Source organism: Camelus ferus, chromosome 16, assembly GCF_009834535.1.
Source record: "Camelus ferus isolate YT-003-E chromosome 16, BCGSAC_Cfer_1.0, whole genome shotgun sequence".
NCBI classification, from domain to species: domain Eukaryota; kingdom Metazoa; phylum Chordata; class Mammalia; order Artiodactyla; family Camelidae; genus Camelus; species Camelus ferus.
In genome coordinates, this window is record NC_045711.1 from 13,633,280 (window position 1) to 13,655,544 (window position 22,265).

The 22,265-nt window shown below is 49.5% G+C and overlaps 1 protein-coding gene across 1 annotated transcript in view; it reads left to right on the forward strand.

Moving 5' to 3' along the window:
* GLP2R (glucagon like peptide 2 receptor) overlaps nt 1-20,604 on the forward strand; it is a 43,794-nt gene extending 23,190 nt beyond the window's left edge. The window contains 6 exon segments of the mRNA XM_006176950.3: nt 122-191; nt 4,607-4,695; nt 11,536-11,674; nt 16,831-16,872; nt 17,889-18,116; nt 18,118-20,604. Coding sequence (XP_006177012.2) covers nt 122-191; nt 4,607-4,695; nt 11,536-11,674; nt 16,831-16,872; nt 17,889-18,116; nt 18,118-18,225 — 676 coding nt within the window. The 3' untranslated portion in view covers nt 18,226-20,604.
* Nucleotides 20,605-22,265: the final 1,661 nt, after the last annotated feature.

The following is a 22,265-nucleotide window of genomic DNA, read 5'->3' on the forward strand; positions in this document are numbered from 1 at the left end:
TTAGGAGAATGGTGGGAGGAAAATGAGTCTTGAGTATGAGCATCCTTCTTCCGGAGGGCGTGAGCCCTTCCGTCAACCTTGTCTCGATTGTAAGTCTTCTGTCGCCTGCTTTTTGCCGTAGGTGCTGGGGAACCAACAGGAATAAGAGTATCTGGTGGATCATCCGAGGACCCATGCTGCTGTGTGTGATGGTGAGGACAGCCTGCCCACCTTCTTCCTCTCTGAGCTCTGCAGCAGGAGAACCCCGCCCCCTTCGCTGCCACCCACCCTGTTCTCTGGCTCAGAATGAACCCGGGCCAGGTCCCCTGAGATGGAGATGCTGAGCTGTGAGTAGGATCTGCTGAAGGAGAAGAAACAACTTAGAAAAGTCTCTTTGTTCTGGCTCAGTCCCGAAATCCAGGCTTATACTATCAGCCTTCTTCCCTCTGGGTTTTCAAACAAGGTAAAGAAGCCTGCAGTCAGCTCAGTGACCTCCTCGTAAGGACTGGCTGTGCAGTGTACAAGGCCCTGGGGTTAGTGTTTTCAGTCACAGATGAGCCCAGGGCTGGCAAAGCTATTGGCCTGGATTTTAACACCACTAGCCAGAGGGAGGGGAGACAAAGGAAGCTTCTTTTTGAGGAAGAAAACATACAATGGATATTAACCCAAAGCCCTGGTGGGGGTGGAGTCTAGAGATGCTGCTGCTCTGAGATCTTGGGGAGGAAGGACCTCTGTTCCTTAAGGCTCAGAATTTGGGGGCGGAGGAGAGACTGCTCAACCCAGAGTCCTAAAGCTCCTTTTGTTTTGTTTGCTTTTGTTTTTCTGGGGAGAGAGGTAATTGGGTTTACTTATTTATTTTTAGAGGAGGTACTGGGGATTGAACCCAGGCCTTGTGCACGCTAAGCATGTGCTCTGCCGCTTGAGCTGTGTCCTCCCCCACCTAAAGCTCCTATGGATGACAGCGTGTGAGAATGATACCCACCAAAGAAGTCCAGGGGAGGGGCAGGGAGTTAGTGAACAGTTGGGAGGATGAGCAAGGTCCTGCAGGGAAGTGGGAAATCCTCCTGCCTGGACCCAAGGCCAGCGCCTCTGGGTGCTCACCAGCCAGGCTCCTCTTCCATCTGCTCTCTTCCGCAGGGGGTTGCTGGGCATTCTCCTTTTTCCATTTTATGTAAATAGTCTGGCTTTTGTGGTTCCTTGAAAAAAAAAAAAAGCTTGTTTTCACAGAAGAACGTCAGTGTTTGTCAATAACAGAAGGCAACTCTCCGCCCTGAAAGGGAGCCTTCTGTGCTTGAGGTTCTGTGTGCCCCCCATCTGGCCCCAGAGTCCAAGAGGAGTTGGCTGGGCTCCTTAAAAATTTCCTCCTTCGGTCCCTTTCCTGCCCATGCGCAAATGACAAACAGCCCCATCCGAAGGTGACAGCAAAACCCTTGTCTCCTGGGGCGCCTGGATGAAAGGAGGCTCTGTGGTCAACCGAGCTGGTGTTTCCTTCCGTGGCCGTGAAGATGCTGTTCTTCCATGTGGTCCAGTGGTTGATGCCCATTTTCTCTTGTCTGGTCTCTGGGAGACACAAAGAACCACGAATCAACACGCTTCTCATCCCAGCCCTTCATTTCCTAGGAGACAGTCCTCACCGAAATTAATTCGCTGAAATATGTGCCTTTCCCCTGTTAGGCTTACTTGGTAAGAAAAATGCCCGAGTTCAACAAATGGCTAAGCCAAGGACACAACGTTTTCCCTTTGTGATGAAAAACAGACAACCCATTAAAAGGGATAAATTACTTGGTTACATTTGGTTTGTGTTTAAGTGTTCTGTTACTAAATAATTCTTTGGCTGGGAATCTCCATTATTCCCGTTGGCTTGTGGATTGGAGGAATAGCCTCTTGCCTGAAACCCTAGTCTCTTCGCTTTGAGCATTGATTCTCCCGAGGCCAATGAGGCAAGTAATAGCAGGTGGGTATTGGATTCTACAGCTTGTGTTTCGTTCAATATGTGGTTTAAGACAGGGACATCAGTATTGTGTTGGCTCAATGCCGTAAAGACTTTTCTCCGTTAATTGTCACCCGACCACCATCTCTGTGGGCTCTTCCTCCATCGCACAGAGGCATTTTTAAGTCTTTGCAATTTTAAGAACAACTGCACCCAAAAGCCTCTTCTAGCGCCGTAAATTAGTGGAGAGACATTATCTCCAATCTGCATCCCTTGCCAACTACTGTTCCATCGATCTGCTTCCTATCGAAGCCAAGCCTCTTAAATGTGGTCTACACTCGCTGCCTTCCATCTTCACAAAACAGCATTGAGACCTGGCTTGTGCTTCTGCCTCTCGTAGTGAGCTCCTTGTTGCTAAGTGCGGTCTTATTTTGCCTAAATTCCTTGTAGCGTTGAAACCTTCTTGAAATTCTTCCCATCCTGAGCTTCCAGGAAACCGCTTCCTTGTGGTTCATTCCGGTTGGCTACCTTTTCTCCATCTCCTCTGCTGTCTCCTTTCCTCCACCTTTCCCTTCATTACAAGGTGATTCTCTTAACCCTCTTTTTCTCCCAGTCTGCGTAGCCTCCCTGGACATCTCACCTGCTTCACTGGCTCCATGCTCTGTCTGGGACCTCCCTGCTGAGGTCTAGACATAAATATCTCACTGCCTTGAGATAGCTCTTGTGTCCGAAACTACTAGATTCCCCCTGGCCCGAATGCTCTTCCTCCTCCAGTGGTCATTCTCAGTGAGGGGTACTAGCACACGTTGAGATCTACAGGAAACTTTGGAGTCATCTTTGACCTCACACCCAGCCGGTAGCAAAGGTCATCTGATGCAGACTCCTTAATACTGTCTGATCCGTCTCTTCTGCTCCGTCACTGAGCCACCAGCGCTACTGCTCTTCCCCTCGCCCTCATCCTCCCTGGGAACTCAGCAACTGCCTCCCAGCTCATCTCCCTTCCTCCATCCAGTCTTGCTTTCATCCAGTCTCTTCCCAGCCTGCTACTAATGAGATGCAGAAATGCAAATCTGATCAGGTCACTTGCCCCTTTAAAATTCATCACTGGCTCCCCACTGTTTTTCAGAAGAAAACCCAAACTCCTTAGGGTGACTGTGAAAGGCCCTGTAGGAACTGGCCCTCCCTCCCTCTCTCTCCCATCTCATGTCTCACAAACCCGGTTCTCATTCTCCAAGCCCTACCCACGCTCGGACCACTTGCTTTGCCTTCCCAGGAGGTTCGCAGTCTCTCATAGGGTTGCTGTCAAGAAGGTGGCCGGGCTGCAGCCCTGTGAAGGCTTGGCTGGGCTGGAGGGTCAGCTTCCAAGGGGGCTACATGTGTGGCTGGTAAGAGGTGCTGGCTGTAGGAGGGCGCGGCCCCCGACGTGGGCTTCTGCTTGAGTGTCCTCACAACATGGCGGCTGGCTTCCCCCAGAGTGAGCGCCGAGAGAGAGGACACCAGGTGCAAGCCATCCTTTGGAGGACCTGGCCTCGGAAATCGCATAGCATCACTTCTGCCATATTCTTTTCATTAGATGCAAATAGCTAAACCCAGCTCACGTTCCAGAGAGAAAAGGGAAATTCGGCTCTGCTTTTGAAGGGAGCAGTGTTGAAGAGCTTGCAGACAAATTTTTAAAAATTTTTCCAGCTTTAGTTAGATATTATTGACTTGTAACACATGTAAGTTTAAGGTGTTCAATGTGATTTTTTATTGAAGTATAGTTGATTTGGGGATTATCAGATATAAACTATTATATAGAGAAATAGATAAACAACAAGGACCTACTGTATAGCACAGGGAACTGTATTTAATATCTTACAATAATCTATAATGAAAAAGGATGTGTGTGTGTGTGTGTGTGTATATATATATATATATATATATATATAAAATAGCTGAATGACTATGCTGTACACCAGAAACTAACACAACATTGCAGACGTATTCTTAAATGTCTCCCAAGGCTGACAATGAAGGGTCCAATTTTCCCAGGCCATGACAGTTATGGAAAATTGTCTAGGGAATGGAGAAAATGTGCTTTCCAGTGAATTCCGTGGCAGCAAGAGGATGTCAAATTTGACACCAATAGGCCTGGAGTCCTTTGCAGCAGGAGGCATTGTGGCCTTCGGCTTAAGTAAAGGGAGGGTGATAATCAGATAAATCTGGACTTAACTACCAGCTCGTCCCTTCCTAGCTGTGCCACCTTGGGAATGGTACTTGCCTCCTCTGTGCCTCTGTTTTCTTACTGTATCATGGCATAAAAATAGTGTGGCTTCCTCAGAGGGTGTTGTGAGGATGAAATAAAATAATGTATGGAAAGTTAGCCCAATGCCTGGCATGGTGAGTACTTAATAAATGTCAGTTAAAAATAATCATGTAAATGTCCAGCTGCCTTCCTCAGATGGCTGCGGTGGTGGGTCTTCCTGAGGCAGAAGAATAAACTAAGTGACTTTTCGGATCCTTTCCAGACTCTCAGTTGAGATGGTATTAGGGAGAGTGGGGATTACGGTAAACACTTAACTACCTGACGGGCTGACTGCTGCGTTGCCCCTGTTTACATGGACAAGGATCTGATGGCCTGGTCCAGGGTGACCTGAATATGCATAGCCACATGGAGTCCATCACTTACCCATATCTCTTTGTTTGTTTTTTTTCCAGGTCAATTTCTTCATCTTCCTGAAAATTCTCAAGCTTCTCATTTCTAAGCTCAAAGCTCATCAAATGTGCTTCAGGGATTATAAATACAGGTAAGTAGCCAGAGGTCAGGACATCCTTTACACAGTCACCCTTTCTTTGTAACTTGCATTTGCTGGGTCCCGCCTTCTGTTTCCATGGCGACCGCTGTCCCACCTTACGGTAAGTCAGATCATAGGTATTTCTTGAGCTCTGAATTGCTGTAAAGACGAATGAATGAAAGAATGGAAGATAAAGGACTCCCTCCCACCTTCTCCCGTTACTCTTTACTTTCTGTAGAATGTGTGCACTTCTTGGGGACAGAATGTTTTAACCCAAAGTTTAGCTCCAAAGGTGGAGATTTCAGTCCATGTGCCAGGCCAGAGGTGGAGGGGTGAGTGAGGATGGCTGTAGCTCTGTTTCTCCCTCTCTGAGGCCAGAGGAGGGTCGGAGCCAGGTGAGACGGGAAGGTAGTTTTTTCATTCGCCTGGCAAACGTTTAATGAATGCCCGCAGTGTGCTTGGCACAGCGCTTCGAGCAAAAGGTAAATAGGATGGGGATCCCGGCTGCGAGGAGCACACATTCTGACTCACCAAGGGCCTGGATGTTGGTCTGGAACGTGAGGCCGGAGGCCATGGCCCCAGACTGACCCAGGGCAAGTTGCTTGGCCTCCCTGGGCCCGCCCTCTGGTGTGTAACGTGGGAGTGGCACACCGGGCCCCCCTACCCTGCTCGCGGTGAGTATTAAAGGAGGTCAGAGGCACAAGTGGCTCGGTGTGGTCGGATGTGGTGCTTGGTATTTACCCAGGGTTTCCAGACCCCACATCTTGTCTTCCTAAAACTCTCCCCCCAGGAATTCCAGAAGGGAAAACACACACAGCTGAGGGCCGGGCAAGTATGTACCATAGTTGGCTCAAATACCTTACAAAACCCCCGAGCCTTGGGGCACTTGGGCCGGCCTGGACCGCACAGAGCTACGCCGACTTTCTTGGCGCCTCTGGCCGAGTCTCCAAGTGGCCGACAGCCTCGTTGGCCCTTTTCCCAAGGCTCAGCCTCTCACTGCTCTCTGAGGGTGGAGGCCCAAGGCCAAGAGCCGGGCTTCTCTTGTCTGCTGCGTGGGCCCGTTCAGGCAGGGCAGCCCTCTCCCTAACCAGGGGCCGGGGACACCCAGGCACCACCAAAACCCAGCAGGAGACGGCAGGAGACAGAAACGGGGCAGACGAATGCCAAGGCACCACTTTCCACTCAGACCGAGAGCCTAAACCCCACCATCTTGTGCCCCCAAAGCCCACCATGGAGCACTGGGGCTGTCCCCAAGCTGCAGACCCACAGCGGCCCCTATAGTAGCTTTCCGTCCTTGCTGCTTTAAGCATCACCTGACAGCTGGCCCCAACTTGTGAGCCCCCCACAGGGTACTTGACTCAGTACGTGAGGGAAGGAACCCCACCACGTGACCTTCTTACAGGAGAATCCCCAGAAGATTCTGATACACAGCCAGAGTCGGGGGCCGCAGCCAGATGCTCTAGTGAAATAATGCATGGAATTTTCTGGTCGGCCCATGGCAAATGTGTTTCTAAGCAGCCTTGACATCCTCTTTTCCTGGCTTTCCTGCCTTTCCTCTAGAGTTATCCAGGACAGTGACTCCCAGGCTTTTCTAATCACACATCGCTGTCAGTAAAGAATGATGTCACCTCATCACATACACATGTGGTCTACTGAATGAGTGCATACATTGTAAATACCGACACAAGACAACTACAAGGAATAGATAAAAATTAACTTACGTAGAACTTCTATTATCTTCTGTTGTATATTCTTCCAGTACCAAACAGATTTCCTGGCAGAGCCCTGAAGTGTGCACACCTGATTGGGAGCCAATTATCTAGGCAAGTGTAAATTAGGATGCTGGGGAGATCTTCATGACTGAGCAGTGACTCAGGCCAGCTATCCTGGGGAGAGAAAGAGTAACCCTGACTTACATCCACAGTCTAAGGACCTGGTGGCTCCTTTTTCCTTTCCCCTGTCATTTCCTCATTCAAGGAAAAAGCTCAAAAAGAGGAACCTGGGTACCTACCAACCTGGAGGCCTCCCAGTGTGAGACACCTCACCTGGGCGAGTCTGCCCTTACCCGGGGACTGTCCTGGTGACTTCTCAGTGTCCCTGAGTGGCTGAGACTTTGGAGGGCTGACAAATACCAGCTGAAGTCACAAGAGACTAATACACAGACCAGACTATACAATTATTCATTCTTAGAGTCTGTGAAAGATGGGGGTAGGGCGGCGGCAGGGGTCCTTCTAGTGCCTGCACTCCTCATAAAGTTGACATCGAAAGATCCAGAAATCCAAAGCAGTCCGCAGAATGCTGCTTGGTGATCATGTCATCTAAGTGGTTGGTGTTGAAGGGTCACTGTGGTGGCCTGAGAAACCACCACTCCCCTGTGGCGCCCCTGGCTGTTGAGAGGGAGGGGTCATCCCCCAGAGTCTCCACCCATAGGGCTGGGTAAGTCCTGAGAACTTCCTGCTTCTTTGTGACTTTTCCTGCCATTTTGGTTGCCCATCTGTTTTCTGTTTATTCATTCTATCTCCATGCAGAGTGCAATACAATTGATTATCCACTAAAATCTGGAACAAGACAAGGATGCCCACTCTTACCACTAGTATTCAGCATAGTATTGGAAATCCTAGCCATAGCAATCAGACAAGAAAAAGAATATATATCTGAATCACTAAGCTTATGCTTATTAATTAAGAAAAAGCGAGGGCTCTGTCTCTTAGGATGCACCCAGGCCGCCTTATTTTACTCCCTGGGCTAGCTTTGATAAGCCCATTTGCCCATTTTTTCCATCTAGGCTGTGCTAACTCCCTCATTTCCAAGTTCTGGGAGGGCTGCTTTCTATTACCCCAGTGCGTCATGAGCACCCCAGCTCACACTGCCCTCCTTTACATTAGAAAGTTCTCCTCTTCCACAGCCCCCTCCATGTACATGTTCCATTAGGGCCCCCTGCTAGGGTGAGGAGGAAGGGGCAGTGGGCAAAATGGCAGCCCATTTTGTCCAAACTCTGGTAGGAACAGGCCTGTCTCCAACTCTCCTAGATTTTGAGAACTTTCAGAATGTAGTTTTGGCCCCTCTCCAGGAATATATTTCAGGAAAGTTTAAATTAAACACACTTGCCAGAGAGGCAAGTTGCTAGGAGCTGGAGAACCTTCTGGAGTCCTGGCCCTTGTCCCCAGGCTTCTACCTTTCAAGGGGAGAAACTGTAACCAGCCCAGCTGCCTGGTCTGGAGAGGGACCACTGAGCCAAGCCTGGAGGGAAAGCAGTGCCCTTGGACTGTGGACAGACACCAGTGGGCCCTCAGCTTCTCTGCTCTTTGTGGTTCCCAGCACAGAATGGCTGTCTCCTAGATAAATGATCTTAGCTTTCCATGTGACCCGTGGGGCAGAACTCTTAAACATATGAAGGAGAATCATTTCTTAACATGCTAAACCCCTGAAAGGACGTTCTGGTAGGCAGCTGAAGATGAAAAATGTCACAGATGGAAGTAAAATTATTTATCCAAGTCATTGAGGTTGTGTACAACTTGAGGGCAGGGATGTCTTCTGTAAAAATAGTGATAGCTGGGAGGTGGGTGTGGCTCAGGGGTAGACAGTATGCTTAGCGTGCAGGAGGTCCTGGATTCCATCCCCTGTACCTCCAATAAAAAAGTTTTTTTTAATTTTAAAAAAGAACTATAAAATTATTTAAAATAAAAATAGTGATAGCTAAATTTTATTGATCATGCATCCTGTATCAGGTACCATTTATTCTAAGGTTATTTAGTTCTTACAATGACATGTTATTTAATCCTGACAGTGGCACTGTCAGGAATTACCATTAATAATACTTTTATTATTTTAACATTTCACATTCTATTATTAGTAGTACAATCCTCATTTTCACAGATAGAGAGGTGAGATGATTTGCCCAAGGCCACATCTCTAGTAACTGGCGGCGCTGGGGTTTGAGCCCAGGACACAGGTACTGTCCCCACGTCCTGCTGCCTTAGACCCCAGCCCCTCCTCTCTCACTTACTTGCTCATATGCCCAGAGAGATGCTCAATAAATATTTGTTGAATAGCTAAACGACTGCAATAAACTAAACCATTTAAATAAACAAATGACTATAGATGAAAAACAGGCGTAAACACAGTCCCTAAGAGGAAGCTGCTATAGATATTTAGGGATTTTCATGTGGACAGCGACACACATAGTACTTTGTCTAAGGAGAGCTGAGAATGAGATGAGGAGTGGGAAGTCCCTTCTGACATCCACCCAGCGAGGCGGCAGTTATGAAAATGGCCCAGAACTTCATAAAAAGATGGTTATTCCTTCTTTTCATAAAATAAGCTGCAAGAATTTGGATTTCTGGGTCAAAGGATGTCAATATTTTAAAAGATTTTGATGTTTAGTTCCAAATTACCTTCCAGAAAGTTTGTATAATTTACATTTCTTCAAAAAAAATTCTTTAACACTGGATATTAAATTTCAAATATTTTGCTGATTTTATTTGTAAATATTAGCAATAAAAATAATATGATTAATATTAAATATAATTAATATTGGGCAAAATATGGTTATTTAAAAATCATCCCATGCTAAATGTGGGATCTTGGATTGGATCCTGGCACGTGGAAAGGACCTTAGTGGGAAAACTGGTTGAAATCTAGATAAAGTCTGAGTATTGGTATTGGTCACATGCCAACATTGCTTTCTTAGTTTTGACAAAGGTTCGGTGGCCGTGTAATATTTCAACATTAGGGGAAACTCAGTGAAGGGGATGTGGGCACACTCTATGCTGTCTTTGCTAGTTTCTTACAGATCTAAAATTATTCTAAAATAAAAAGTTTATTTAAAAAATATGTCAGGGGGGCAAGGTGTAGCTCAAGTGGTAGAGCACATGCTTAGCATGCACAAGGTCCTGGGTTCAATCCCCAGCGCCTCCATTAAAAAAAAAAAAAAAAAGTCATAGCCTGGCCCCAAGACTAAGTTGATAAGACATGGGTCTGCATGTAAGTATGTAAGTGCATGTCCGGGTGGCCCAGAGCAAGGGTCGTAGACTCACACACTTGCAAAGACCAGCAGGCTGGTCAGGGTTGGAGAGCACGTGGCCCCTCTAAAGCCTGTAGCCGACGATTGCCAAGCAGCAACTGGGGCCCAGAGTGGCCAGATCTCCCTGTTCCAAAGAAGCTGGAAATGTGGACACCTTTGCTTGAAATCTCCTTGTTTTCCAAGATGGTGCCAATGACAAAAATCACTGCCTAGCATAAGCAGAAAGTGTCTGCAGGCCGAATAGCCCATGGTTGCCACTTTGCAACCGTTCAGCTAGAGGGTTTTAAAACACTCCTGGAAATTAAACAAAACCCCAAACCCTTGAATAGTCTCTCCTCGGGAGCGCAGTTAGGTGGCCCTGGGCGTGGAAGCGGATGTGAGGTCGGCCCAGGAGGACCACGTAACTGGGGCCCGTGCCTCAGACTCCCCACTGCTCGGCCTCCCCTTGACCACCAAGGCCCTGGGACACTCAGCCCACGTGCTCAGGTAGAGTCCCTGTTCCTTGGTGACTCCTGCTCAACTCTTACTGGCTTGAGGTCCTTTTAGGACACAAAGGTGAGGCTTTCTGTTTCATTGACAACATTGCATTGAAATGACTCTGACAGACACAGGATTCGTGGTCAGCGCTTCCTCTCGGATAGAGTTAAACCTTCCTGGAGATACCGCCCAGGAGGGGCTGATGACCCCCTCTGTGTCCGCATCTTTGATTCCAGGGGACTTGTATTCAGTGGGGAGGGACTCTGGCCTACTCTGGCCCTTTAAGACAAGTGACTTGGGCTAAAAAAGAAAAAATCATTACATTTAAATTCTTTTTTCCCCAATGTGTATCAGACAGTAGCTTTGTTTATGCCCTGAATGTGAGTCACCTTTGCTAATGGAGTTAGTTTTAAATTGAGAAGCAGCTCAGTGGTAGAGAGCAGTTGTTCCCAAATGTGGCTGCTGACGCCGTGGCCAGTGGGGAGGTCTTTCAAAATCCCCGTTCCCAGGATATATATATATCCAACCAATAAAAAATATATATATTTAAAAATCTCCATAAGGAATTCTGGTAGCCTATTTGGGAACCACTGGCATGCGGTGCGGAATGTTTGGGCCCCAGCTGTGCAGTTTGCACGTGGGTGGTACCAAGGAATGTTTGTCTTTTTCGTGTAGAGTGTATACAACAGTGACCTTCCACACAGTGCTTTTTTATGGGGAAGGATCAGTGTCTCATTTCCTGCTGCCTTCGCTGTCACCAGGGTTGAGGGGCAGCCTGCGGGCAAATGGTGAAGTCTTGCTTGGAGGGTGCAAGGCTTGAGTGCGAGGTCTGAAGCCCAGCTTCCAGGCTGGGATGTACCACTTAGTAGGGGTGTGACCCTGGGCAAGTCACTTTCTTTCCCTTCTCAGGCTCAGTAGAGCCCTGACACAGGAAGTCTGGAAAGAGAAAGAGGTGGAGACTCGCTGGCTAGCCAGGTGATCGGAGACGTGTCAAACCTGGAAGGGGCGTGGCGTCCCAGGGTGACAGCCATGGGCATGGCAATCTACCCATCAGGCAAAACGTTAGGGTCTGTAGGTATATCATAATCTACGTGGGGGAACTCATTCATTCATTCATTCATCCATTTATTCATTCAATCCATGTGCTCTGAGCATCTTCCATGAGGCAGGTGTGGGGATGCTTCAGTGACCAAGACCACACTGGTCCTTGAGGCATTCCTTGAGACAAGCAGACAAGTGGGAAAACCCGCTGTCGGCAGGATAAGGGCTACAGTAAAGGACGCCCAGGAGAGAAGGAAATGTTGCCTGTTCCCCGTGTGCCCTCCTGACAGCGGTTGGGTTGTTGTTTGCAGACTGGCCAAGTCAACGCTGGTCCTCATTCCCTTACTGGGTGTTCACGAGATTCTCTTCTCTTTCATCACTGACGATCAAGTGGAAGGATTCTCCAAACTTATCCGACTCTTCATTCAGTTGACTCTGAGCTCCTTCCACGTAAGTAGACATCTGAACAAGGATGCCTTGGTTTTGGAGAAAACAAATTGCCCTTGACCTAAACAGATTCAGCATTGGGAGACCCCACGGTTAGAAACAGATTCTCGCATCAGCAGGATTTATCGGCGAGGGCCTCTGGCATTGAAGGGTGTGTAGATGGAAGTGTCGCCTTAATCCTGCCAGCATGACTCAATGACAAGGAAAGGAAAAGTGGTTTGTTTCCTGCCCTCCAAGAGTTCGTGTGACTCACGATCATATTAACTGTGAGTGTCAACATGAAGCCTTTTATTAAGTGCCTATTTTTTGCCGGGTTCTCTGCAGAGCTTGGGCAGAATGAACGTTGTCTGTGCTTTACACTCTCAGAACACAACACAACTTGGGTAGGAACCAGTGAGCAGAGGCCAAGAGGGTCTTGAAACTTGACAGATGTGTCGGGGCTGAAACCAGAACCAGGAGGCCAGCTTACCTCCTAGTTCAGGTACCTAGGTGTTTTGGTTATCCATTGCCTCAGGTGTTATCCATTACTTAGCAGATTAAAATGACAATACTCTATTTCTCACGATTCTGGGGGTCAGGAATCCAGGTGGGACCAGTAGGGCTGTCTCACCTGGGCTCCATGTGATGGCTACTGGGGCTGGACCTCCTAGATCACTCCCCGCTCACGGGTCTGGGGCCTAAACGTCGAAGGCTTGAGAGGCTGAGGCTGGCTGGAGCGGCTTTATTTGGGTCAAAATAAATTGCACTGACCCCTCACACCTGCCGCTGTAAGGGAGCAATTATTCTACAGTTTTAAAGATGAAGGGCCTGAAGCGCAGAGGAGAATTTGCAAATAATGCGAGGAAGTAAGTAAGAGATGAGATTTGCATTCAGAGATTAAGCCCTTGTTGGAACCACTGTGCAATGGTGCCTCTCAGGTGCCCCTGAGGGACAGAACCAGGAGACACCAGGTTCCTTATATCAGGGTCTGAAAGCCACTGTCACCAAGCAGGGTCAGGAACTGAGATTCTGTGGACGGAGGGAAGAAAACGTGCCTGACCTCTGCACACACACCAAAGGCCAAGGAGACAGAGCCTGGGTTACGGGCTGGGCAGCTGGACCATGGCTCTTTTTTCCTTCTGGTAGAGCTGACCTGATGTGGCTTTGAACCGAGACAGAGGACCCACGGGTAACTTTCTTCATTTTGAAACCATGTTTAATTTATTTCAATCTTCTGGGGGATTTCAAAGACTAAGGCTTAGTAATTTGGGTTTCCTCTGTTGCTTGACCTTAATCTTCTTTAAAAAGTAATCCCAAATTAGAAACAACAACAAAACACAAAGCTACAGCTGTTCTTTCTGGTGTATCTGGTGGTCTTTTTTCCTCTGAGGGCTTGGTCGGTCACGTGACTCCTGGATCAGCTGACCTCCCACACCCAAGGCTAGCTGAAGATCAGGCACTCACGCAGAGCTTTGCAGGACAGATTTCTGAGAATGAATCCGAGCCCATCAGACTCCTCTGGTGAGGGAGCAGGTTTTGGTTGTCCACTACTCTGCCACAAGCTACCCCCAAACTTCATGGCTTGAAGCAGTAACCATGTCATTATCCTTAATGATGCTGTGAGCCTGGGTGTCTGGACTCAGCAAGGTGATCCGTTTGATACACGTAATCCTTGAATGGGGCTGCAAACATCTGAAGGCTTGACTGGGCCGGAACATCCAAGATGGCTCCTTCCCATGGCTAGTCAGTCGTTGACCTGCGCTGTTGGCTGGGAGCTCTGCTGAGGCTATCAATGAGAGAGCCTCAGCTGTCCTCCATGGGGCCTCTCCATCTATCCTGCACCGCAGCTGGACTCTCAGGGCATCCCAGGAGCAAGTGTTATGAGAGAGAGGAAGCAGGCACTTCTAACCCTCTCAAGGCAGAGGCTCAGGAAGTCCCAGATGTCACTTCCACCACGTTGTGCTGGTAGAAGGAGTCACAAGGTCGCCCCAGATTCAGGGAGAGGGGAATAAGGTCCACGTCTCGATGTGAGGAGCATCACATGCCTACAGGGAGGGGAGGGATCCTTGGGGCCATCTCTGGAGAGCAGCTGCCACACGGGACCATTTGGTCCTTTCCTTGCTACTTTGGGGGCCCTTCACTCTCCCAAGGGCTGATTGCATGGAGAGTCTCACCAGCTTCCTGCTGTCGAGGGACCTTTGGAGGGACTGCCACGTGCTGGTGACACATGACGTGAGAACCTTACGTTCATGGGACCACTCCCTTCACACTTGCTTTGGTAGGAGACCTCTACCAGACTCCAGGACATTCCTCAAACCATGAATCAAGAACCCAAAGAAGAGAAAGACATGCTTGTGCTGTGGAATCCTATTTTAGCCAACTCAGGCGCAAGAGTTCTGGCTCCCTGAAAACCCTCCTCTTCTAACCTCATATGCCCAGAGGCAAATAACACCTGCGCTGCCAACTGTGCAGGGCAGCTGGGACCCTCCAAGGAGATGGTGTGTCTGAGAATGGTGACCTGGACCACCGCACCCCCGTCCAGGAGCAATCACCATGGAATAAAGGTGCCTGAGACAAGGAAAATTCCACACTCATGGACAGAATCCCCACATGTGACAGCCAGCGTGGAACTCTCTGGCTTCCGTAAGAAGGAGCATAAAAATCTTCCCCCAGAGCCACATTTTATAATTCCTTTTCAATTTCAGCTCCTTTCCCAGGACCAAACCCCCCTTACTAGCTACAGAGGGTGAGAGAAATGTTGTCGAGAGAGATGGAAGGGTCAGTCTGCACTGTGAGCTTCACTCTTGATTTGGAAATGTGTCCTTTCTTTGTGAGTCCTGGCATTTTACGAGATTCTTCCCATAAACACTCACGTCCTTGGGTCCTGCACACAGATTTAGCGCCAATATATCAGACACACAGCCTGAGTCCCACTGACCCTCGCGTCCCAGGGAAAGCCATGGCTCATAGGTTGCCACAGGAGGCTATTTAACAAATTAGGATGCAGAAGAGTCTGGGAAAACAATGGAAACAAACATTAACGAGGCGTCTTTGATTCCAGACCTCTGGTGGTTAAGCAGCACATCCAGAAAATGTTTGCAACCTCAAGAGATTACCCCTTGGTCGAAACTTCCCCAACGTGGATGCTTTGTGAACAGACACGCCATATAAATGTGGCCTCATGTTTGTTGTGACTCGTGCCCACAGTTCCAGGAAGAGAACAAAGGAGGTTGTCCTGTCGTAATTTAGAAATGGCCTGACATTGTACAAGGCAAGACTCTTTTAGTCATAAGTGACAGAAACTCAATTCATTCATTCGTTCACTCATTCACTCAACAAATACTGTTGACCTCCTACTATGTGCCAGGCGTTTGTTTCGGGTGCTGGGGATCTGGCAGTGAAAAGACCAGATAAAGGCGCTGGTCTGGTTGGGGAAGGTGGGGGCGGGGAGGGACGGATAATAACCAAGTTGGCAAATAAATAACAATTCTGGTTATTTGTATCCTGAAGAGTATAAAATGGAGGACTGCGATAGCGACTGGAATGGCTACCCAAACTTGAGTGGTCGGGAAAGACTTCTCTTTTAGGGAATTTTTGAGCTGAGACCTGAATTTTGAAAAGCCAGTTAGGCAGAGATATGAGGGGAGAATGGTCCAGAAAACAGGACGTGTGAAGGGACCCGAGGAAGAAGTGAGTTACAGTAGCCAGTCTCCAACATGGCCCCCAATGAGCTTTGCCTCCTGGTTTTCAGGTCCTTGAGTCACTCCCTCTTACGCTGAGTAGAGTTGAGCTGGGTGACCGTTAAGGTATTGTGGACATGAAAGCATGTGATGTTTGAGACCAGGACATAAAAAACGAGTCGCAGCTTCCACCTTGCTGACTTGGGTCACCCCCTCTAGGGGAGGCCAGCTCCTATATCATGAGGACACCCAAGAAGCTCTAGTTGAGGGGACAGAGGTCTCCCACCAACAACCAGCACCAACTTGCCAGGCACGTGAGTCACCTTGGAAGCAAGTCAAGCCTTCAGATGCCCGAAGTTCCATCCAACATCTTGACCGTGAGTCAGAATACCCAGCTAAGCCATGGCCAGATTCTTAGCCCATAGGAAGTATGTGAGATGACAAATCTGTTGTTTGGATCCACTTAGTTATTCAACATCCTAATACATCAGCTTGAGATGCTGGAGGCAGCCAGAGGGCCCGCATGCCTGAAATGTGGCGACCGAGGGGCAGCGTGGTACAAGATGAAGTCAGTAAGACGGACACAAGCCCACATCACCTGAGCTCCTTCTGTGGTTAGGATGTTAGATTTGAATCTAAGTGTGATGGGAACCCACTGGCATGGCATGATCTATCTTTGCAAGAGGAATATTCTGACAAGAGAAAGGGGTATCTGTGATCTCACAAAAGTGAAAAGTCCAGGATCAGGCATAACTGGATCCAGGGACTCAAAGAACATCATCAGAAATCTGTCTCTGAGCATCTCCAGGCTCTGCTTTTCTCTGCGCTGGCTTTACCCTCAGTCGGGCTCTCTCCGTGTAGCTGGGAATATGCCCTTGAGCATCTCCAGGCTAACTTTGACTGTAAAGCTGGCAAACACAGGGAAGACGGTGCAGCCTTCTCTTCTTTCACGGTGAAAAGAACTCAGATGGGCCCTGCTCGGGTCACATGCCCATTGGGGTTGGTTATAGTGGTCATGGCCACCCTGGAACGTGAAGACCACATGATTGACAGCCTTGCCAGAAGCCCAGGGAGTAGGAGAGGGTCAGTTTCCAAAAGGAAAGGATGCAAGCCAAGCAAAAAACAAACCAAAAAAAAAAAAAAAAATTAGCCATTGCCCACTGTGGACAGGTAGAAATCAGTTACCTTGTACAGTATTTATATAATTGAATGAATGAGAATTTAGGGTCTAATCATCATTGACCTGTAAGCACCTAAGCAAACATCTAGGCTGATATGGGTGGTGGGTGCTAATGAGGACACCCCGTGGAAACCTGAGTTAACAGTGACTCAGTCACTGTATGGTTAGTCACAGAACACGACTAACTGCAGTTACTTCTGGCAGGTAGCTGCCTGCCTCTTGTAGGGGCTCCTAGGACAAGGGTGACTTTAGGACTTTCCAAGTAACCCCCAGACACCTCTACCAAGTCAAGCTTCATGCCCCTCTTACTTCCATTCCAGGGACTACTCGTGGCCTTGCAGTATTGCTTTGCCAACGGAGAGGTATGTTTCCCACGCTGTCACCCTAGGCTCCTGCGAGGCTGGGGCTGGCGTCCCACAGTCCCCGGGGATTCCCGCGTCCATGATGGCGCCATGGGGGGAAGTGCAGTGGCCAGCATGTGCCGTGGGCATCCAGCAGAGAGAGCAGGAGGCAGCTTAGAGCGGTGGGGAAAGGTACTGGGATGTGCGGCAAAGCCAGAACCCAAACCTGGCCCCGCTGGAGCCACGCTGGGAGGATCAGAGTGTGACAGAGGGAACCAGCTGGAACCCTGGTGTCCAGAAATCTATTTAAGCCACGACTCACCTACTGAGGAGCTCTGAGTTAGTCAGGTCAGTGTAGTTCTTTGAGCCTCAGTTTCCTCATCTGTAAAATGGGAATAATAACTGTCCCTACCACACAGTGTTGCCCTGGGCATGCCTGGGAAAGGTCCTATGCCTGGTAACAATGATTATTTTTATTATTTATATTATAGCTTAGCCCCAGCCAGCTCTGTGCACCCTGGGAAACAGGCTTGAAGCGGGGGGGGGGGGGGGGCAGGCAGAGGCCCGAGCAGTTTTCTCCTGACTTTAGGAGTTGGTGGAAATTTTCTGGCTCTCTTTCATGGTCCCCTCTCTCCACCCCAGGTTTAAATATGGATTTCTGTCTCCTGCCACTAGAATGTAAGCTTCTGGGCAGCAACACCTCTTCCGCCTCGCTCACTGCTGCCTCTTCTGTATCTTCACGCAGGGACCCCTTATCTGCCAGGCAGGTCTCAGATGCCACCTCAACACAGTCCTTTTCTGAGTGCCGTTTCTCACATTTTTGTCTCTTACCCCACTGTCCTGTTTAACAGCCTCCAGGTGTCACTCCCACCTGCTCTGCTCACATGCATTTGTTTGCTTCTCTTTGCTTGTTTCCCCCAGTGAGAAGGTAGGTTTCCCAAGGGTGGCCCAGAGAGGACACTTGAGAAATATTTGCTGGGTGGACACGTGGTGCATTGGCTCCAAGACAGTAACCCTGCCCTCTCCTCACCTGGCAGGTGAAAGCCGAGCTGCGGAAGCAGTGGGCCCGCTTCCTGCTGGCCCACCACTCGGGCTGCAGAGCCTGGGTCCTGGAGAAGAACTTCCGATTCCTGGGGAAATGTCCCAAGAAGCTCTCGGAGGGGACCGGCGCCGGGACGCTGGGGAAGGTGCAGCCCTCGTCCGGCAGCAGGCAGCTCCTGCACTTGACTGTGGAGGGCCTGGGGGAGGTGGGCGCCCCGCCCCGTCCGCGGCCACGCCGCCTGGCCCCGGGGCAGCAGCCTGTCCGAGAGCAGCGAGGGGGACTTCACCCTGGCCCACACCATGGAGGAGATTCTCGAGGAGAGTGAGATCTAGGCAGGAGTGCCCCGCTCTGGCTCGGCTCTGGCTCCCGGGGGACTCCTGAGACCAGCGGGGACGGAGGCGGCCAAGCCAGATGATGCTGCTGTGGAGCAGAGTCCGTGTCCTCCCGTGCATCCCGCCCACACTGACACATCCGTCTCCTGGCTCTTCTGCTCTGTGTGGCAGAGGCTGCGCAAACACACTGCTTCTGCCTGCCCTCATCATCCTCATCACCCCGACAGGTGTGCTTTCTAGAATGACCCCCAGCCTCGGGGGCTGGCCCTACATTCAAGTGAATGGAGCCCTAGGACACAGGGAGATGTCCGCTGTGAAACAGGCCAACCGCCATCCTTCCTTCACCCTTCACAGTGCAAGGTGTGTATCTGAAGTCGAGTTCAAGGTGTCCAAGGACTGCCTGCAAAGCGACTTAAATGCAGAGCCTGACTCATGGCAGAGATTCTAAGAGACTGTGTCCGGGGCCATGGGAATTGTGTAGCACGCATCCCAGGTAATCCGGATGCAAGCCCACACTGGGCAGGGTGTGCAGGAGCTAGAAGGCCCTCTGAGCCGGCAGATGGCGGGATACGGCCGGTGCGTCAGCGGTGAGACGCACGCCTTCCTCTGATGGTGTGGACCCCACATCGCCCACCAGAGCCCACTCCTTTCCTTCTCTCCTCTTCCTCTCTTGTCAAGTCCTTCCTTCCTCTCTGCATCTCAGTTCTCATCCGTGGGCCGTAGAAGTTCTATCTGATCCGTAACAGCTCCATCCTTCCTCTGAGGGTTGGGCCCTGCTCCCAGGGCTCCTGTGAAGGTTGCCGTTGGTCATCTCCTCTGCTTTCTGGTTCCACCGGCCTTTCCGAGCTCAGCTTCTTCAAGCCTGCCTTGCCTACTGTTCTCTTGGTTTGCCCTTGGTACGTGGGCGGCTGTACCTCCTGCTCTGGGAGGTTTGCCCACTGCTCTCCCTGACTGAGTCCGCACCGGTAAGACTCCGACTCCTCTGATGGGGACGGGTGCTGAAAGCTGGAGGGGGCCCAGGGGAAATGCAAGGACTGGGGCTGATCTGGACACGCCCAGGCGGCCTTGAGGACCCGTTCTGCTGATGGAGTGCAGGGTGCTTCTGGAGACTGAGGAGGACCCAGGCAACCAGGGACAGGCTCAGTGGCTGAAACTGTAAGTCTAGAGGCTGAGGAAGATCAAGGGAGGAACATTCTCTGGAAACAGGGTGTCAGTGCTCAGAAGTGTGGCTGTTACAGTATGTAAAAGTATGTGTATGTGGGTGGGTGGTGTGTTGTCATGGAACCAAATGCTGCCCTATGTTAGGGGGAGGGGGTGATATGATACTATCAAGCAAGGTTGCCAGATTTAGCAGTCGATTAAATTTGAATTTCAGATAAATGAGTAATGTCGTTGTATAAGTATAGCCCATAACTGTAGCCATAAGTATAGTATGTCCCATGCGATGTGCTTTCTCTGAGATTCAAATCTCATTGCACATCTTGTATTTCACCTGGCAACTCTCTTGCCAAGAACAAATTGCATCTGGGCAGGGACGAGGGCAAGGCAAGTGATGAATTTGGGATGCAAAATTTAAGAGAGTACTGAAAAAAACCCCTCCATTGTCAAGATAAGTAACAGTTTAATGCAATATTTTAAAAAATCAAATCTGCAAACTACAGCCTATGGGGCATTTATAAAAATAACATTTTATTGGAACCAGGGCTGGGAGGAGGGTGGGGCAGGTGAGGCCATGAGATGCAAATGCAGGGTCTGGTCCTCACTATTTACAGTTTTGATATTTTGCTCATCATGGACATTTTAAGATTAATTTTTATTTTTAAATGATTGCATCAGAATATTTATCTTGATTACTGAGTTTTTTTTGGCTCCTGAAGGTCAAAACTAAATTTTGCTCCAGAGGCCAGTGCCCATCTTGCCTTTGCCCCAGTCCTGCCTCTGCTTTGCACCGGGGGATACGGAAGCAATGACATTAGGCAAGTATGTAATAAAGTAAAAGCTTTTTGGGAGCGTCCAGATTGTCTGTAGTTCAATCATTAAAATATGCATCCTTCTCACTTTTCTTTTCTGCAAATATCCCTGCCATTTCTCATCAGCCCATTAGCTCCTGGAAAGCTGGGGCGTCTCGTATTCCCAGCTTGTATTCAGAGCAGGTGCTTAGAACACATTCATCAAATGAGACAAGACAGAAATGTCTCGGGAGCATTGGATGCTGTTGGGGGTCAGTTATCTAGGACCTGGTCACTGATAGAAGGAACTTTAAAAAAAAAAAAAGCATTTGTAAATATATTCTCCCCCCTCTACAAATGGGGTGGCGCACACACACCCTGCTTGCTCTTGTTCTCCTAATAATTAAAATAACCAGTTTATTGAAGTTGATCTGTATTGTTGATTCTTTTATGTTGGTTTCTCACTGGGGCTGCAGGTCTCCACCCCTGGAGAGTCTGGGGCCAGAAGTGGGGAAAAGAGCTGCGGTATTAAGCCTGGGGACCTGGTGGTCCACTGTCTCAGGGACCAAGAGGAGTGGGCAGAAGGGGAGGGGAGGGGAGCAGAGGTCAGAGGTCAAAAGGGTGGAGGACAACTGTCTCCCTTCTTCTAGACTACTCTCTAAATTATTCACTTTGCTGTTTCCTTGAAGATCCAGCTGGTGAGTCTCAATCCTGGCATTGCACTTACCTGGGAAACTTTCAAGAAACACTGATGGCTGGTGAGACCAGAAGTCTCACCAGCAGCCCAGCACACAGCTCGGGCATGTCAGGAACGCAGTAGCCTGGCTGTGGTGGGAATGTGGTGCCCGGTGGCAGCAACGGCCCCTGGCACTGAGACACCTATTGGCGACTCTGTAGAGGACACCTCCTAGGGACGCTAAGAAATACCCAAGAGCCACCACACAACAGGCTGGGACCATGTGAGAGCAGTTTGGGTCATTGTTCTTGATGAGGCCACTTCTGCCCTTGAGTTTCCACGCACATGAGGAAGCAGAAATTCAGAGGTGTGAAATGACTTCCCCAAAGTCTCTGTCGTGGACACCTATTATTACAATCCACTTCTCTCAGACTAACAGCACCAGCATTTTCCTCTTGGAAATCACACATCTCCCACTCTCAGTCCATGAAGTTTGAGTGGTTCCAACTCTACCCTCAAATCTGAAAATCTGCTTGGCCAGCCTGAGCATGACATCCTCCTGGCACCAGATACCGGGTCAGGGTTGGGCGTATAGCCAATCAGAGCCAATGAGAGACAGTCCTGGAACTTTGGGACTCTAGACAAAAAAGAATTTTTTTTCACTGAAATTGGAACCATGAAGTAATAAGCCTGGGTTGGCTGGTGGCCCCTTGGGGAAAAAGCCTGGCTGGGAATAGAGCCTCCACAGCAGGAAGCAGAACCAGGAGAGGGAGAAGGAGCCCCGAGACCTTGCTGCAGCCCCTGGATTAAGCCTGGCCCAAAGCTGGTGCTACTCCGGGAATTTCTGTTGCGTGAGTCAATAATCTTTGTGCCACAACCGGTGTTGGGTCTTCTGTTCCTTGCATCTGGAAGGGTCTTGACATGGTTCCTTACCACCCCTACCTCTTCCTCTTCTCTTCAGTCAAGTTGGACTTTACACTGTTCTCTTAGCATCTTCACAGAGTGTACTTCACAGAGTACCCTACAGCTGTACAGGATGCCAGCCACCTTATGCTCCCAGAAGACGTGCTATTTAGGTTATGACTCCTGGGTCCTCCAGGTGGATTCTCCCTTCTAAACATCTCTAGAGTTGGCCCCGTTCTCTCCATCTCACTGCTGGTACCCTGGCCTGGGGCCACCTGGGCAACTATGAGAGAGTGACCTTCAGGCTCCCTGCCCCCAGTCTGGCCCCTCTGATTTATTTCCACCGGCCAGAGGGATTTCTGACAAACACATACCCCCCTTGCCTCAAACCCCGCAGTAGTACCCACTAGCCCCACGGTAATGCTGGGTCTTCCCATGGGCTGCAGGGAAGGCCTTGCATGGTCTGGCCCCTGCCTGCCTTGGAGGCTTAACTCACAATTTGCTCTCCCTCC